General features: G+C 40.5%; 1 protein-coding gene across 2 annotated transcripts in view; it reads right to left on the reverse strand.

The window, feature by feature from the left end:
- uap1 (UDP-N-acetylglucosamine pyrophosphorylase 1) overlaps positions 1-18426 on the reverse strand; it is a 39228-nt gene extending 20802 nt beyond the window's left edge. Inside the window, exons 1-2 of one of the 2 annotated variants that reach the window (XM_078218111.1) lie at positions 17640-18426; positions 1298-1502 (exon numbers count right to left, since the gene is read on the reverse strand). In XM_078218111.1, coding sequence (XP_078074237.1) covers positions 1298-1502; positions 17640-17913 — 479 coding nt within the window. In that variant the 5' untranslated portion in view covers positions 17914-18426. The remainder of the gene's footprint in view (positions 1-1297; positions 1503-17639) is intronic. The other variant, XM_078218110.1, reaches the window with a different exon arrangement.
- Between the last annotated feature and the right edge of the window lie 293 nt (positions 18427-18719).

Here is an 18719-nt window from a genome sequence, read left to right on the forward strand (position 1 = left end):
CTTGATTTAAATCCAATACAATAGGGGTTAATAGTGAAGGTGGTTGTAGGTTACAGGAAGATGTAGATGGGTTGGTCAGATGGACAGAGCAATGGCAGATGGTATTTAACTCTGATAAGTGCAAGGAAATGCACTCTGGAAGAAATAACAAAACAAGGGAGTATTTAATGAATGGCAGGACATTAGGAAGTTCAGAGGAACAGATGGATCTTGGGGTACTTATTCACAGATCCCTGAAGGCAGTAGAGCAGGTGAAATGATAATTAAGAAGGCAATGGGCCGAAGGATTTTTTCCACACTGTACAACTAATGATTCTATAAAAAGGCTGTTGTATAGAAGTGAGATCTCTGTAGAAAAGGTCTAGATCATATTTTTAGATTCAGAATAAAACCAATTAACTCCTCAGCAATACACCAAGTGCGCAAGAAACAAAACTTTTCACTGTATACTAACACGTGACAATAATAAATCAAATCAAATTCAATAGCACCTTCTAAACCATGACTTCAACCAACCAGAACAAGGACAAACAGTATTTGGAAACATCATCTACAAGCTCTACCCCAAGTCACAAAGTTTAGAATTTAGTCTCATGTTCCTTTTGTATCTTTCAAAGGCAAGGAGATCATATGACAGTGAATGATAAAACCAGTAGCTGAAATAAACTGAAGCAGTTCTCTATTTGATCTTCGAGTAAGCTACTTACAGGGAAAATAAAAACATTCAGACATTGGGAGCTAGTGCTCACTTGCATTAGTAACAAAATGGAAGTCAATAAATATCTAGCATAAATAAAATAAATCCTCAAAATGGAAGATACATTTTCTCATCCAGAATCACTCGTACACTAAGATGCCATGGTGCCCATAAGATCTACAGTAATTCTATCAAGGGACCCTGACTTAAAGCAGTGCGTTCATTAAAAAAAATGACCAACCACCATTCTTAATTAATCCCATGTCAAACAAAGAATAGGCTAAGACCAATTTTTACCCAAGTTTACCCAAAAGTTCTGCAAGGGATCTACATATTCTTTTTTCCCCCTCCCTAAACTTGGAGACATACAATTGTTGTTTCTATATCTGGCATGGAAGCCAATTTCATTCAGCTGAAGCAACACTGTAAGCAGCAAAAACAGCTGTGATTGAGTCAATTATGATAAACTGAATTTAATCTACAACCACTGGAGATAATTTTAATTGTGTAGCTTAAAGGAACACTCTTCATTCGAAGTCTCATCTATATATTTGAACACATACAAAGGGTAAAAATACTAAATCTGATAGCCATACTGACCATGGTATAGTGCATTTGTGACCAAATTGCTCTGAAGCCAACTGCTGAAGTTTCAGAATACGTTCGGCTTGAATTTGGAAGAGAGTTTTTCTTGATAGTAAACCAACATTGTACATTCCTTTAGGATAGGCTACTCTAAGGCGTGTTCCCTGTCCACCAGCTAAAAGCAATACAGCTACTTTGTTTTCAGAGATTTGAAGAAGACCTGAGGAAAAACAAAGATCAGATTCAGTTATCATTTGATCTTTTCTCTATACACACTGTGGTTCCTACTATGAACTTTAAACAATGTCTTCAGAAATAAGTGCCGATAAAAAGGTACTTAATAAAAATAACTCAGATCATGAAACCAGTATCAAATCAACAAAAAGAAAATTGATGGTGTAACAAAGCAAGGGGAAACCAGAGTTTGTTTTAAAAAGTAAGGCTTTTGGTATTGCAAACCAAAAGTAGTTTTGTGAAAAAATTACAAATGCAGCAATATAGTGACTGAAACAAACGAAAGCATTAAAGAACAAACAGTATACAGGAGTTGGGACGTCTTGTTGAAGTTGTACAAGACAGTGGTAAGGCCTTGCTTGGAATACTAAGTACAGTTCTGGTCACCCTATTATAGAAAGGATATTATTAAATTAGAAAGAGTGTAGAAAAGATTTACTAGGATGCTACCGGGGCTTGATGGTTTGAGTTATAAGGAGAGGCAGGATAGACTGGGACTATTTTCCTCTGGAGCGGAGAAGGCTGAGGGGTGATCTTGTAGAGGTCTATAAAATAATGAGGCGCATAGATCAGCTAGATAGTCAATATATTTTCCCAAAGGTAGGATAGGTTTAAGGTGAGAGGGGAGAGATACAAAAGTGTCCAGAGGGGAAATTTTTTCACAGAGAGTGGTGAGTGTCTGGAACAAGCTAGTAGTAGTAGAGGCGGTACAATTTTGTCCTTTAAAAGGCATTTAGACAGTTACATGGGTAAGATGAGTCTAGAGGGATATGGGCCAAATGCAGGCAATTGCGATTAGCTTTGGGGTTTTAAAAAAAGGCGGCATGGAGAAGTTGGGCCGAAGGGCCTGTTTCCATGCTGTAAACCTCTATGACTCTATGAGTAATCAAGTGTCAGAGAATAAGGACATTATTTGGCTAGGTACAGTAAAGGCTGTGGAAGGATTGGAAATTTTAACCCGAAGTGGGAAAATGGCCATTTCTCCTATTTTCCCAAGCTTCAGTCTGTCAGAAAAGATGCAACCACATCCTTACTGAGGGTCAACATTAAAATGGTAGTTGGGTCCAAATGATTTAATCAGAAAACGATCTTTTGGCAGATATCCTTCACGCCTGCAATTGAAAGCTGCAGTTTGCAGGTTAGGATGGGAAGCTGGGGCAAATCACCACTCAATTTCAACTAGCCCTAATCCCAGTGTGTGGGGGTAGTTAAAATCCCCTCTAATATTTTTCAGCCACACTATTTCATGGGTAGTTGCATGTGCAATGAATGCGAGCACTGTTCAATCGCAGCTGACTGCAACATCCATGTTATCATATTTACGAACGATGCCAGACAGGTAATTGGAATGCATTCTGAAGCACAGAGAAGATTGTGCTTCTCTGCATGGCACTAAGGAAGAAATCTTTGAAAAGGTTGCAGTGACTCTGCTAGGACCAATTTGTGGAGATGCCGGTGTTGGACTGGGGTAAACACAGTAAGAGGTCTCACAACACCAGGTTAAAGTCCGACAGGTTTATTTGATAGCAAAAGCCACTAGCTTTCGGAGCGCTGCTCCTTCATTAGGTGAGTGGGATTTCAGTTCACAAATAGGGCACATAAAGACACAAACTCAATTTACAAAATAATGGTTGGAATGCAAGTCTTTACAGGTAATCAAGTCTTAAAGGTACAGGCAATGTGAATGGAGAGAGGGTTAAGCACAGGTTAAAGAGCTGTGTATTGTCTCCAGCCAGGACAGTTCGTGAGATTTTGCAACCCAGGCAAGTCGTGGGGGTTACAGATAGTGTAACAATGAACCCAAGATCCCGGTTGAGGCTGTCCTCATGTGTGCGGAACTTGGCTATCAGTCTCTGCTCAGTAACTCTGCGTTGTCGTGTGTCATGAAGGCCGCCTTGGAGAACACTTACCCGAAGATCAGAGGCTGAATGCCCGTGACCGCTGAAGTGTTCCCCAACAGGAAGAGAACACTCTTGCCTGGAGATTGTCGAGCGGTGTTCATTCATCCGTTGTCATAGCGTCTGCATGGTCTCCCCAGTGTACCATGCTTCGGGACATTCTTTTCTGCAGCTTATCAGGTAGACAACGTTGGCCGAGTTGTAAGTGTACCTGGTGGATGGTGTTCTCACGTGAGATGATGGCATCCGTGTCGATGATCCGGCATGTCTTGCAGAGGTTGCTGTGGCAGGGTTGTGTGGTGTCGTGGTCACTGTTCTCCTGAAGGCTGGGTAGTTTGCTGCGGACAATGATCTGTTTGAGGTTGTGCGGTTGTTTGAAGGCAAGAAGTGGGGGTGTGGGGATGGCCTTGGCGAGATGTTCGTCTTCATCAATGACACGTTGAAGGCACCGGAGAAGATGTTGTAGCTTCTCCGCTCCGGGGAAGTACTGGACGACGAAGAGTACTCTGTCTGCCGTGTCCCATGTTTGTACCAATATGAACAGAATCACAAAGAAGTTGTTCTGTGTAAGTTCAGCATGTACTCATTGGCATTTAGAAAAATGAGGGGGGACTTTATTGAGACATAGGATTTTCAAGGGGCTTGGCAGGGTAGATGCTGTGAGATTGTTTCCTCTTGCAGGAGAGTTCAGAGGACATAATCTCAGAGAACGGGGTCATCCATTTTAGAGATGAGGAGGAATTTTATCTCAGAGAGTAGTGAATCTGTGGAATTCTTTACTGCAGCGGGCTAGTTCATTAAGTATGTTCAAGGTTGAGATAGATAAATTTATCAGTAAGGGAATCAAGGGTTATGGGATTAAAGTGGGAGTTGGGGATTATCATATCAGATTAGTCATGATCTCATTGAATAGTGGTGCAGACTCGATGGGCCAAATGGCCTACTTATGCTGCTACATTTTATGGTCTTAATTGTAAAAGAGATCAAGTACACTGATTCAATTTGGAAAGCATTCACATCAGCAAAGAGATAGAAGCTCAAACCCAAATGTGACGTAATGCATTTTGGAAGGTCTAATACAGATAGAAAATGTACAGTAAATGGCAAAGCCATTAAGAGTATTGATAGGCAGAGGGATCTGGGTGTACAGGTACACAGGTCACTGAAAGTGGCAACGCAGGTGGAGAAGGCAGTAAAAAAGGCATATGGCATGCTTGCCTTCATCGGCCGGGGCATTGAGTTTAAAAATTGGCAAGTCATGTTGCAGCTTTATAGAACCTTAGTTAGGCCGCACTTGGAATATAGTGTTCAATTCTGGTCGCCACACTACCAGAAAGGTGTGGAGGTTTTGGAGAGGGTACAGAAAAGATTTACCAGGATGTTGCCTGGTATGGAGGGCATTAACTATGAGGAGAGGTTGCAGAAACTTGGTTTGTTTTCACTGGAACGAAGGAGGTTGAGGGGTGACCTGATAGAAGTTTGCACGATTGTGAGAGGCATGGACAGAGTGGATAGTCAGAAGCTTTTTCCCAGGGTGGAAGAGTCAATTACTAGGGAGCATAGGTTTAAGGTGCGAGAGACAAGCTTTAAAGGAGATGTACGAGGCAAGTTTTTTTTTTACACAGAGGATGGTGGGTGCCTGGAACTCGTTGCCGGGGGAGGTAGTGGAAGCAGGTACGATAATGACTTTCAAGGGGCGTCTTGACAAATACATGAATAGGATGGGAATAGTAGGATATAGTCCCTGGAAGGGTAGGGGGTTTTAGTTCAGTCGGACAGCATGGTCGGTGCAGGCTTGGAGGGCCAAAGGGTCTGTTCCTCTGCTGTAATTTTATTTGTTCTTTGTTCACAAAGGAAATGCAAGGTGATCCAGTTAGGCAAGATGAAATAAGTGCTAATCTTTGCAATACATAAACACCTGAATTAGATCACACCATCTGATCTTCTACAATTAAGGGATCACAAACCTTTTTTATTCAACCCGCCTTTGTCATTGAAACCTTTCACGCTTACTCTAATTCTGGTGATTCTGCACTTGGCCTTCTCCAAGGTCATAAGGTGCAGTGCCAGAACAGAACACAGTACTGCAAGTGGAGCTTTACAGAACATCCAACCCTTTATCCATCAGCCCTTTTAAGATAAAGGCCAACATTCCACTGCTGCAATTATTTTTTGTACCTGTCAAATTATATAAATTGAAGTGCCCTCACAAAAGGCATTGGTGACTTGCCTGACAGGAGAATGCACCATACATTCCACAGAACAATCCAGCCAGCTTTAATGCTCATTAATCTCTCTTTGTTTTGGTGACTGAAGTATACAAAGAATCTTTGACTGGTAATATCAGCATTGTTTCCTTCTCTACATGCTACCATACCGGAGTATTTCCAGTATTTTGTGTTTCAATTTTTGGTTCCTAAATTGCAGGAGCCACCCATTTAGAGATGAGGATACATTTCTCAGAGAGTAATCAGTCTTTCGAACTTTCTTCCTTAAATGGCGGTGGAAGCAAATCTTTGACTATTTTTAAGGCAGAGCTAGATAGATCCTTGATTAACAAGAGGGTGAAAGGTTATCAGTGGTAGGCAGGAATGTGGAGCTGAAGTTACAATCAGATTAGCCATAATCTTATTGAATGGTGGAGATGAGTAGAGGAGCTGTGTGGCTTACTCCTGCTCTTAATGCATATGTTTGTATGTTTTTATCAGTGCAAGCACTTTGTTTTTAAATAAGATTTAAGTTCCTGCAAAAGCACTACTCCAAAGAAGAGGAAGTAATTTAAACTGAAGACCCAAGTAAATATTTTCTTACACACCCTTGTCCCTTTTTATTAATCCAATTTCTTTCTGTACCCAGCATGATTCTAAGTCACCCTATTTCTTTCTCAATCCTTACATCTCATTGGTTCAAGAGCTTCCATCATTTACCAAGGTCCCAAATGCTGTTACCCTCATCATGCCAGATTGCATTTCCAGCAATTTTCAAGGGGGAAAAATCTAACAGGGCAAACCACACTATGCTGCTCCAGTATTTCTAGGCCATTTTAACAGCAGTATTGGCAGCCAATTCTGGCTGATATAGCCTTAAAATTAACCATGAGTCAGTTGAAAATCCAGACAGACTTGCTGAATTACCCCAGAGTTCCTTTCTCCCTCTGAAATATACCCTACCACCAGTCAAGTTTTAATGACATCCATCAACTCCTTGAATCTAATATGCCTCTGACAAATATAAAGCACAAACATCTACAACAGCCAAATGTTCCAAAGATGATCTTATTCTAAGATTTCGGCCTGAAGTACAGCACAGAATCCATAGGGGCTCCATATAATGTCACTATTTCCTCTTGATAAATGAAATTTGGAAGCTTCCAAAAGTTGACAAAGAACTATAGTTATGGAGTATGAAACCAAATATCGAATACATTTTTAAACTAAACATGAACTGAATTTACAATTGTGCTCTGTAAGCCTGTATCCACTGGGAATGAACGTTTACTGAAAAATACTTTACCCAACAGGCAGAGGAGAATTTCAACATTATGTCTGGCTTGGACTTTGACCAAGAACTTTTTTGATGAATGAATAACTCATTTCAGCATACCAACTTGCTTTACAAATGCCTGCCTTTTCAGAAGCATTTTGTTAACTTTAACATGCAATACTATATGGCAAACTGGAATCCTCTGCCTATGAAACAAATTATTAGCAATTGATTTAGAAAGATATATTGTGAAGATGTCCACAAATAGTTGACTCATGTTGGAAAAACATTATCAATATACAAATATCTTTGTAGGGAAAAAAAGTTCTCATTTGAAGAATACCAAATCAACCCTGCTCTAATCTTCTATGGTATTCTTTCAAAGTCTTTGCACCATTATAATATTTAGGTGCTAACATGGCATTTCATCTGTCCCTTTCTGGGCACTGCTCAAGGACTTCCTGTGCAATGCATCCTAAATAGGAGATGGCGCCAGAGGGAGGTGACTTCTTGCAAGCTATGCCCTTCCAATTCTATTTAGGGATTGCCTATGCAGTAAGCTTTTTTTGTTGTTAGCTATTTAGCGATTCTCAAAATAAAAGTAAATTGAGGCAATTTTATTTTAACCCGTTTAGTAGAAAACTTAGGGATTAGGTTTGATGACAAGTTTCTCTTTTTGTATACTTTTCCCTGAAAATTGTTGGTGCTTTATAAAAAGGTGTGATGAATGAAAAGTGATAATTTCTCACAACCACCAGTTGATTGAAATATAACAAAAGATTAACATGGAATTAAATTATTCAGTTTAAAACTCGAATATAATTGACATCTTTAGAATCTTTTTGATAGAATAGATTTGACTGACAGCCTTCAGCCTAGTCAGGTTTGTGGTTATTATTCTTTGTTGTCCTTTGATGGAGAGCTTTGCAGCTAGGGTCCCCAAATTCCTCAGCTCAACCAAGCAATCTAAAGCTGTCAGGGACACAACCTACTCAGAAGATTCTGTGGCAAAGCTAGAGACCAGCCATGCATAAGATTATAATAAATTAAGAGACAATTTGGCCTGTTGAGCCTGGTCTACCATTCAATAAAATCATGGTTGATCTCCTACATCAGCTATATCTTACACTATTTCCATTTTCCCTTTGTATCCACACATCCATGCGCCGGGCTAATGACGCAATGGATAACGCGTCTGACTACGGATCAGAAGATTCTGGGTTCGACTCCTGGCTGGCTCGAAATTCTTTGGAGCGGCATGGTGGCACAGTGATTAGCAGTGCTGCCTCACAGCATCAGTGACCCGGGTTCAATTCCCCACCTGGGTCACCGTGTGTGTGTGTGTGTGTGTGTGTGTGTGTGTGTGTGTGTGTGTGTGTGTAGTTTGCACATTCTCCCCACGTCTGCGTGGGTTTCCTCCCGGTGCCCTGGTTTCCTCCCACAGTTCAAAAATGTGGAGGTTAGGTGGATTGGCCATGCTAAATTCTCTCAGTGTACCTGAACAGGCGCCGGAGTGCAGCAACTATGGGATTTTCACATTGCAGTGTTAATGTAAGCCTACTTGTGACTAATAAATAAACTTTAACTTTGATTGATCTCCGATTGAATATGCTCAACAACTGAGCTTCCACAGGTCTCGTTCACAACTCTGAATGACAAAATTTCTCTTCAACTCAGTCTTGAATGTCTTGACTCCTTAATCTGAAACCCTAACTCTAGACTCCCCAGCCAGGGTCAACATCCTCCCAGCATGTACCTCCCAGCATCTATCACGTCAAGTCCTTTAAGAATTTTAAATTTCAATGTGATTGAGTCAGACTTGTACATTATTGGAAATTGGAAGTTAGCACAGGAGAACAATCTTTATTGCTTTTGATCAAGGTGATTGACAAAAATGTTTTAATTGAAAATACATAATGAAAACTGCTCTTTGTCTAGCTTTGTTTGACAACATAAAGGAGGAGTAGTGGGCCTTATGGTGCCTTAAGTTCTCCTCCATTTAACAAGATTTTAGTTGATCTTCTACAACTCCACTGTCCTGCTCTATCCCCATATCACTTGATGTTTTATTGTATTCGGAAAGTGCCATTGTGTGATAGATCCAGTAACTTAGCTGTCAACTACCAGGGTATTGGGAAGAAAAGGCACATCTGAGTTCATGACAGAAACAGGATCTACCTTTGCAAGTGACCTGTTACACTAAGCACAAGGGGAAAGATAGCACAAAAACCCAGAAATATGTAATGCTACATTTGAAAATAAATTATGTAATAGCAACTGAAAACCAGTTTTATATTGAAAAGGCAACTAAAATTGGATATATTCTGTACTTATGCAAGAGCATTATGTTGAACAGATTATTGAAACAATAGTGATCATAATTTTCTGAAATATGGCAGCTTTTAACAAGATAACCACAACATCATCACTACCTGGAACAAGTTCTTCCAGCAATGTTAATGCTTAAAATTCTAAAATGTAGCAAATACAGCGTGACCAATCTGGCTAATGAAGTTAATAGAACTTGTACAAAGGAGTAGTTGCACATTCTGAAGTCAAATACCATTTCTCTGAACAATAAATTATTGCAATGGAACTTATTAACTATGCCTTAAGATATATAGACTAATTTCTCTCCCCTGTAGGACATTCATCAGGATTAGCAGTTTCTTCAAAATTAGTAAATCGTATGTATCCCTTCACTTCCTCTGTTTAACTTATTTGACAAATTTTTGGTCACCTATGCGATCAATGTTCCTGCTCAGCTGTGTACCTGCATGACTGTTTAGGTCATTCGCACCCAATAAGAAACAATGTGTGCAAGGCCATGCAAAAATTTTTAAAGTATCACGCATTGAAATAAACAAGCCACGCAGAAATTCAGAGGGAACAATGGTCTTAATACCTCTGGATGCGACTCAATTTGTTTGATAATGTTCTATTGAAGCACCTTGGGGAAAACACACATTTTGTAAAGAAATGAATCAGCATTACACCGACAAGAGGTACTGTCAACAGCTTATTTACCCCATGCAGGCTACAGCTATTTATTTTGCATATTGAGTCAGACAATTTCACACTCGCGTCTGGAACAGGACCACAAAAAGATTCACAGCAATGTTGCTCTGGCCAGTTTCACTTAACAGTACAGGGATTAGGGATCAGTGGGCTTCACTTGCTCTCATAATTTTACTCACAAAAATTAAAAGCACGTGGGAATATTTTAAACTGGAAATATTGCTTGTGACATGCTTCAATTTAGGTCATCAGTTTGCTTTTTCATATAGAATGGTTCTGAAATGTAATTAAAATGATTAAACTTGATTTGTTGTGGTAGAAACCAGATACATCTAATCTAATTTCAACACTTTAAATCTGGAACAAACAACACGAAAGGCTAGTCAATAATTCTTCCTGATCTGTCCTTTCAAACAAAGATAACCATGCTCATCTGCAGGTGGGTGTTTGGTGGGAACGTAGGTGATAGCGAGAAACAAGCTCACTGTTGTATGACAATTTTAGTTGGAATAGAATCAGTGGAACACTGCATGGTACATTTTTGCAGCACAATGCTGTTGTTTCATGAGTTGCGTAAACATTGACTTAAACAGATGTTACTTTCAGCTTATTGTCTGAAGCAACTTCAATAACTCATCAATTACTTGATTCGGAAAGCAAAATCTACCATTTAGTGATCATCTTATGCTGATCAATAACAAAGTGGGAAGCATGATTTTGTTCAATAAATCAAACAATATTTTTTGCACAAAGTGATTAAATCTAGGATTATTAGGCAGATCAATTATGTATTTCACTTCATTTTGGATTGCAACATTCTCGTGACTGCACAAAACATGAGAAAAATTAATATTGCTCAACTAACCAAGTTTATTTTAAAAAAATCATAGAATAGAATCCCTAATGTGCAGAAGGAGGCCATTTGGCCCATCGAGTCTGCACCGACCACAATACCACCCAGGCCTATTCCCGTAACCCCACATATTTACCCTGCTAGTCCCCCTGACACTAAAGGGCAATTTAGTATGGCCAATCCACTTAACCTGCACATCTTTGGACTGTGGGAGAAAACCAGAGCACCCTGGGGAAACCCATGCAGACTCCACATAGATAGTGACCCAAGGCCGAAATTGAACCTGGGTCCCTGGTGCTGTGAGGTAGCAGTGCTAACCACTGTATAATGCATTTCACAAACTCAAGTTGTTCCAAAACACTTTACAGCCAATGAAGTACAGTTACTGTGGTAATGTGGAAAAGAGTCAATTTGTGCACAGCAAGCTCCTACAAATGGCAAAGTGATATAATGACTAAATCTGTTCTGATGATATTGATTGAGATAGAGATTAATGAACATTTAAAGTTCTATTGCAGAGCAATGGTGAGACAATTGATTCAACATGACTGGCATTACTGTACAAGATGTTGATTGACCACCATTTCCATGAAGTGTTACAAGAAAGACTTATTTAAATGATTATCTTCAGAAAATATACATCTAACTGATCAACTGGATTTGTGACATTCATGGCAGCACTTCCACACACAGCTGGAACACTTGCGTCAAATTTAGTTCAAGCCAAATGTGTAATATTAAATCAGCCATTCTTTCCACAGATGTTGCTAAATGTTTCCAGCATTTCCTGGCTTTGCTACCTCAAACTTAGTGGACAATAGCTGCATACATGCAAAATTCAATGATTCAGTGAAAAAAGTCATAGCTAGTCATAGTGAACCGGGTTCAAACTTATAAAGTAGTTATTTTACACAAGCATTTTTTTGCAATGGTACAGTTATCCTACTGCGACTGAGATAAATGCCTAGATTGATAAAAGCTACTGATTTTTGAAACACATTCAATTTTTAAAAAATTTACATGCAAGGACGTTTATATTTTGTTTTTACACTGGTTAACAGGTATTAGTAAAGGACGTGATTTTATGCAAAGTTTGGGCCATATCCAAATTCAAGTTATCTTTAAACATAGAGACCTTTCTACAACTAATTTGTATAAAAAGTAACAGTGCTTATTGTCAATTTCCAGCAAAACCATTGTACTTTCAGCTTGTATATTTGTCTATATTCATGCACTGTGTTGTGATCTTACTCAGGGTCACTAAGTAATCTTGGATAAGCAAATAGTGTAGGAACTTTACAATTAAATTTCAGTCTAATTAAAAATGACAAAGGCAAAAACTAAGGCATATCATACTGCGAAGATCAGTGGCAGGCTGGAGGATTGGGAAACTTTTAAAGACCAACAAAGGGTTACTAAAAAAATAAGAGCAATGGTAAATTAAGAAAGAAACCTAGTGCTAAAAACAGATAGCAAAAGATTCTATAAGTATTTAAAAAGGAAGAGAGTTGCTAAAGTCAATGTTGGCCCCTTAGAGGATGAAACTGAGTTAATGGGGAACACAAAAATGGCAAAGACACTAAATCAATATTTTGCCTTGGTTGTTGAAAAGGAGGAACTTAAAAGAAAACAATCACCATCGCTAGGGAAAAAGTACTGAACAAGCTATTGGGATTAAAGGCAGACAAGTCCTCAGGGCCTGATGGCCTACATCCTTGACTCTTAAAGGAAGTGGCATCAGAGATAGTGGGAGTATTGGTTATAATATTCCAAATTTCCTGGATTCTGGAACGGTTCCAATGGATAGGAAAAAGGCTGATGTAAAACCCCTGTTCAAAAAGGGAGAAAAGCAGAGTGTAGGAAAATATAGACCAATTAGTTTAATGTCTATCATCATTTGGAAATTGTTGGAATCCATTATTAAGCAAGTAGTAACTGGACATTTGGAAAGTCAAAATGCAATCCATTAGAGCTAGCATTGTGTTATTTAAGGTAAATTGTGTTTGACTAATTTGCTGGAGTTCTTCAAAGGTGTAACAAGCAAGTGGATAATGGGGTCCTGTCGATCTAGTGTATCTGGAGTTCCAGAAGGCATTTGAGAAGGCACCACATAAAGGATTAATACACAAGGAAAAATCCCACAGGTTGAGGATTATACATTAGCTTGGACAGAAGATTGGCTGACCAATAGAAAGCGAAGAATGAGGATAAATGGGTCTTTTTCTTGTTGGAAAGCTGTAACTAACGGTGCGCCACAGCATTTGGTTCTCGGGCACCAACTATTTGCGATCAATATTAATGATTTGGATGCAGGGATAGAACGTACTATAACCAAATTTGAAGACAACATTAAAATAGGTGGGAAAGCAAGTTGTGATGAGGAAATAAGAAATTTACAAATGGATATGGATAGATTAGGTGAGTGGGCCAGAATCTGGTGGATGGAATTTAAAATGGAAAAGTGTGAGGCTGTCCATTTTGGTTGGAGAAATAAAAAGGCAACTTATTATACAAAGAGAGAGAAACTTCAAAATTCTTCGATGCAGTGGGATCTGGTTGTCCTCATGCATGAATCGCAGAAAGGTGCAGCAGGTAATAAGGAAGGTAAATGGAATTTTGGCATTCATTGCTAATGGAATAAAGTACAAGAGTTGAGAAGTACCGTTGCAACTGTATAGAGCACTGGGGAGACTGCATCTGGTATACTGCGCAGAGTTTTTGTCCCCTTACTTGAGGAAGATGTAAATGCATTAGAGGCAGTTCAGAGAAAGTTTATCATCTTGTTTCCAGGAATGATGGACTTGTCTTATGAAAAGAGATGGAACAGTTTAAGCCTATACTCACTGGAGTTTAGAAGAGTGAGAGGATATCTAGAAAACAGTGGAGGACATGTCCCTGTCTACAATGGGGATGAAGTAGAAATGGTCGAGAGCTTCAAGTTTTTGGTGTCCAGATCACCAACAACCTGTCCTGGTCCCTTCATGTGGACGCTATAGTTAAGAAAGCCCACCAACGCCTCTACTTTCTCAGACGACTAAGGAAATTTCACATGTCTGCTACAATTCTCACCAACTTCTACAGAAGCACCATAGAAAGCATTCTTTCTGGTTGTATCACAGCTTGGTACGACTCCTGCTCTGCCCAAGACCACAAGAAACTACAAAAGGACATCAATGAAGCCCAGTGCATCACTCAAACCAACCTCCCATCCATTGACACTGTCTACGCTTCCCGCTGCCTTGGAAAAGCAGCCAGCATAATCAAGGACCCCATGCACCCCAGACATAATCTCTTCCACCTTCTTCCGTTGGGATAAAGATACAAAAATTTGAGATCACGTACCAACCGACTCAAAAACAGCTTCTTCCTTGCTGCCATTAGACTTTTGAATGGAGCTACCTCGCATTAAGTTAATCTTTCTCAATACCCTAGCTATGACTGTAACGCTATATTCTGCATTTTCTCCCTATGTACAGTATGCTTTGTCTTATAGCACACAAGAAACAATGCTTTTCACTGTATACTAATACATGTGACAATAAACCAAATCAAATTGAGGTATACAAGATAATAAAGGGGACTGACAGGGTAGATGTAGAGCGGATGTTTCCCCTTGTTAGACATTCTATAGCGAGAGGCCACAGCTTTAGCATTCTACCCAGGCCCTCCCCTCCGCCCTATCCCTGAAATCCCATGCATTCACAATGGCCAATCCCTGCTTGGACTGTGGGAGGAAACCAGAGCACCCAGGAGGAAACCCACGCAGCCACAGGGTGAATGTGCAAACTTCTCGTAGACAATTACCTAAGGCTGGAATTGAACCAGAGTCCCTGGCTGTGGTGCAGCAGTACTAACCTCTGTGCCATCCTGCTGTCAAAGATTGTGTTATCGAGGAGATAACACAAGTGCAGATAAACAGAGTCGTAGGTGTGGCTCTATGGCTCCTCATTTTATAACCCCCACCTTTTCTGATGCCTGTCCTTGAATAGAGTTGCTTCCAACACCAGCTTCAAGAACAATATTTCATTTTTCTTCTGGGCATTCTGCAACCATCAGGCCCAAGCACTGACGTCAATAACTTCAGTGTTAGTTACATCATTTTCAAACTGGTATTAATTAAATTTTCCATTTCTCTCATTTCCCCACGCATACTTCCTTGGCTATTTACACACCCTTTGTCTCAATCTTTCTTAATGTTCATTTGTACTTTAACCAAAACATTAACTTGTGTGCTCCTTCCATAAATCCTAACTAACCTGTATCTATATACAGCATTTTGTTTTTCTTTTATATTTCCAATGTCTATGGTATTTTGCTCTTCTCTCTCCAATGTGGTGCAATTCATTGCATTCTCTCCAAAGCACACAGATGTTTCAGTAGCCATAATGAACAGTGTTTCAAATGTTGTCTGACGCTATTAATTACTTGACCCCAGAATTGCTGAAAACTGCCACTTAACTATTCTACCCTACATCTTGTCATGTGTTTGTTTTTGTAATTACTTTCCCACTTTGTTCCAGCATTCAAAGTGGTGAGTTAACCATCACTTGAAGATCACTGCAGTCTTATAATTCAATCTCATTTGTTGTATTAATGCGAATGTAAAATTCAAAAATTGTTCAATATTAAAAATTTAATTTGCTGTTTTATCAATCCAATTCTAAATCATTCTACAAATATTTTAGTGCATCCTCAATACAACCAATCTTTTAGCGTGGAATTTAAAAAAAAACTACAGGACATCATGGTCATTGACACCTACCACAATATCAATGATTCCGTGTGTTTAGTCTGGATCATTAACGACTTCCAAACACATCTTAATCATCTGAATGATTTGTTTCCTGCCATACAATTAATTCCAAATAACCTCAATACTCTCTACATTAATTACTTTGCCTTTCAGCATATACACTGGTCTCAATTCTGACACCGGTGAAACCATTGCACTTGGGGCATGCTGACGCCTGTGATCAGACGAGGGTAGCCAAAGAGGTTAAACCAAAGCCTTACCTTATGCAATCTTTCAAAGCCATCTCAGCCTTTTGGCTAAGATGGAAGCGTTAAATCAAGCCCGGGAGGGGGTGCAATGCCTCATCCTGTCAGCTTGCATCTTGTTTGATTGAGCCCAAGATGGGATGCAAAGTCTTGTCAGCTTGGATCTGGTTTGTTCCTCATATAGGGACCACGATTGGACTTAATTTGAACTGGCTTTTGATTAGAAATTTAATTTGAACTGGCTTTTTTTGATGAGAAATAAAGTACCGAAAGGAAAAAAAAAGAAACAACTACGCCTAAATTTTATTAAAGTCTCCACACCTTAGAATAAATATTTGGGATAGGCAATTAAGCAACGTGTTAACCTGAAACCAAGAATCATTCTATTTTAAAATGGATGTCATTAAGTTGTCTTGTATCTGAAAGATTAGCACAGCCCTCCAAAACATCTGCAGTCAAATTATTCTATTTATTGCAACAGTATTGTTTTAAAGGTTTGTGCGGTGGCATGCACATTACCATCTACTGTTTTATGCAGTATGATTCTAAAGACTGTAACCACCTTCTTCACCTAAAGGATCAACATTGATGTATTCTTTTAATTTACTTGACAGCATTTCTAAAACTTTTTCATTCAAATCCAGTGAATCTTCACTGTTAGCACAAATAGTTTCCAAATAAGTTGCATCAAATAATTGTCTCTGCCATTTTACTACACTTAAGCACTTCCATCATCACATCTACCCCTCCCATATAATTCCCTCTTGTGGTAAACCCATCCCATTGCTTCCATCTCTCTCTCCTTCCACCTTGCTCATGGTAATAATCTTGCCAGTAAGAAGTTTAACAACACCAGGTTAAAGTCCAACAGGTTTATTGGGTAGCAAATGGCATTTGCTACCCAATAAACCTGTTGGACTTTAACCTGGTGTTGTTAAACTTCTTACTGTGTTTACCCCAGTCCAACGTCGGCATCTCCACATAATAATCTTGCCAGCCAGCGTAACTTTGTTAAAATCAAAATACTGGATGCTGGAATCTGAAACAAAAACAGAAAATGCTGAAAAATCTCAGGTCTGATAACTTCTGTGGAGAGAGAGAACAGAGCTAATGTTTCGAGACTGGATAACCTTTCGTCAGAGCTCTGACAAAGGGTCATCCAGACTCAAAATGTTAGCTCTTCTCCATGGGTAACCTTGTTGTTGGACTCCCCTTACCATTCGTTGTTTTTGTTCTCCAGTACCCCTCTTACCCATCATTTCCCCTAACCATTGGGAACCACACATACATTGTGTGTTTCAGTTCTTCATGTGCCTGTTTCTGCGAGGCACCGATCGCCAAATAAACCCACCCCAGCTGGCTCACCCTTTAAAACTGATCAATTAAAACAGAATGGACATGCAAAAAAAAGTGATTATTTTATAAAAGACAGAAGGAGAAAGCATGGACCAGTTCAACAAAAACAGAAATACTGAGCTTATCGACAATTAAGGGCTTGGAAGACCAATGAACAACAAAAAGAAATCTCAGTTTACTGTGGCATCTGGACCCCATTGAAGAAGTGATATGAAGCCATGTGCGTCCCATGTTCGGTGGGACACAGAAGATTTTATTTGCCTTTCTCTCCCATGGAAACTCAGTTTTGTTGGTGTTAAGGGTTTACAGCTGTCACTCTCAACTTGAGGATCCGAAATGTCCCAGTGCAGTGAGGTGGCTAATCAACTGTGGGGGCGTCACCAGGGACGGTGTGCCGGCAATTTGAGGTCTATGGGCACAGCTTAATGTAAGAGCATCTCCCCAAATGAAGTGTTAAATCGGATTTATATACACGCACACACAAAATAAAAACAGATTTAGTCGAGCTCTGACTTACCCTCCGCCTCCCATTCGGGCAGCCGCTCCCAGTCTCTGGTCACGCTGCCCTGCACTTCCCTAGGCACCGGCTCCATCTGCTCGTCCATCTGCTGCTGGAGCGGCGCCGGCATCTGCACGGCCCGGTGGAAGAAATGCATGATCTCGGAGAAGTTGCAGCCGCTCAGGTCGCCCAACAGCTCGGCTCGCTCGGCCTCGTTCAGCTCATCCCAGAAGCGGAGCAAGTGAGCCTGGTCGGCCAGCTCCAGCTGCTGGCGCTGGGCTGCCAGCTCCATTCCCCCCCTCCCCCGCGCGAGCCGCCCGCACCAACCGCCCCGCGTTCCAAACCCCCTTCAAACCGAGCGCGAGCTCAGCGGACTAACTCCGATCAGTCAATAGAGCTATGATCAATTTTTCAAAAACCTATAATATTTTGAAATTTCAAAATTGAATTCGATTTCCTGAACACCGCATGGAATTTATTTTTCGGTTCGCACCGTCAATACGGTGAGTAGGCCCGGTTTTATTTTTATAAATAAGCGAATATCTATTTTTTCCAGCAGGCTGAGGTAAAACTCTCGCCCCGCTGGTCATATCCGCGCCTTTCCGTGTCCGGGTACAATTATATTTAAAGTCAGCATCAAAGGTGCCGGCAAGCCACGCGGAGTTGATGGACACGGACGGGGCTGTACCACCACGCCCCTCTCTCATGTCCGCTTCTCTCCGCCGCTGCCTGAGCTCATTCCTTCCACCCGGCTCAATAGACACAGCAAAAGCCCAGCCCTCCCTCATTCCTCCCCACCAGTCTCACTGACGTGGCGGTACCGCAGGCTGTGTGTGCGCGAGGCCAAGTCCCGCCCCGCCCGCCTGCCTGCCTCACGGAGCAAACGCACGAAGTCGGTTCCGCCTGTCAACAGGGCGGCAGTGAACAAGGACGGCTTCAGGGAGTTGCCTGCTCTTTGCCAGCGGCACACACAAACCCCAGGCTCAAACTCCACACCCACATTCCTGGTGACACATTTATGTGCGAAACACCCAACGGATCTAATCATTTCCACTTGAAATTAATATCTTAAGGATCCTAAGGCGGAATTATTTGATT

The sequence above is a fragment of the Mustelus asterias genome, chromosome 8 (genome assembly GCF_964213995.1).
Source record: "Mustelus asterias chromosome 8, sMusAst1.hap1.1, whole genome shotgun sequence".
In the NCBI taxonomy this organism is placed as follows: Eukaryota; Metazoa; Chordata; class Chondrichthyes; order Carcharhiniformes; family Triakidae; genus Mustelus; species Mustelus asterias.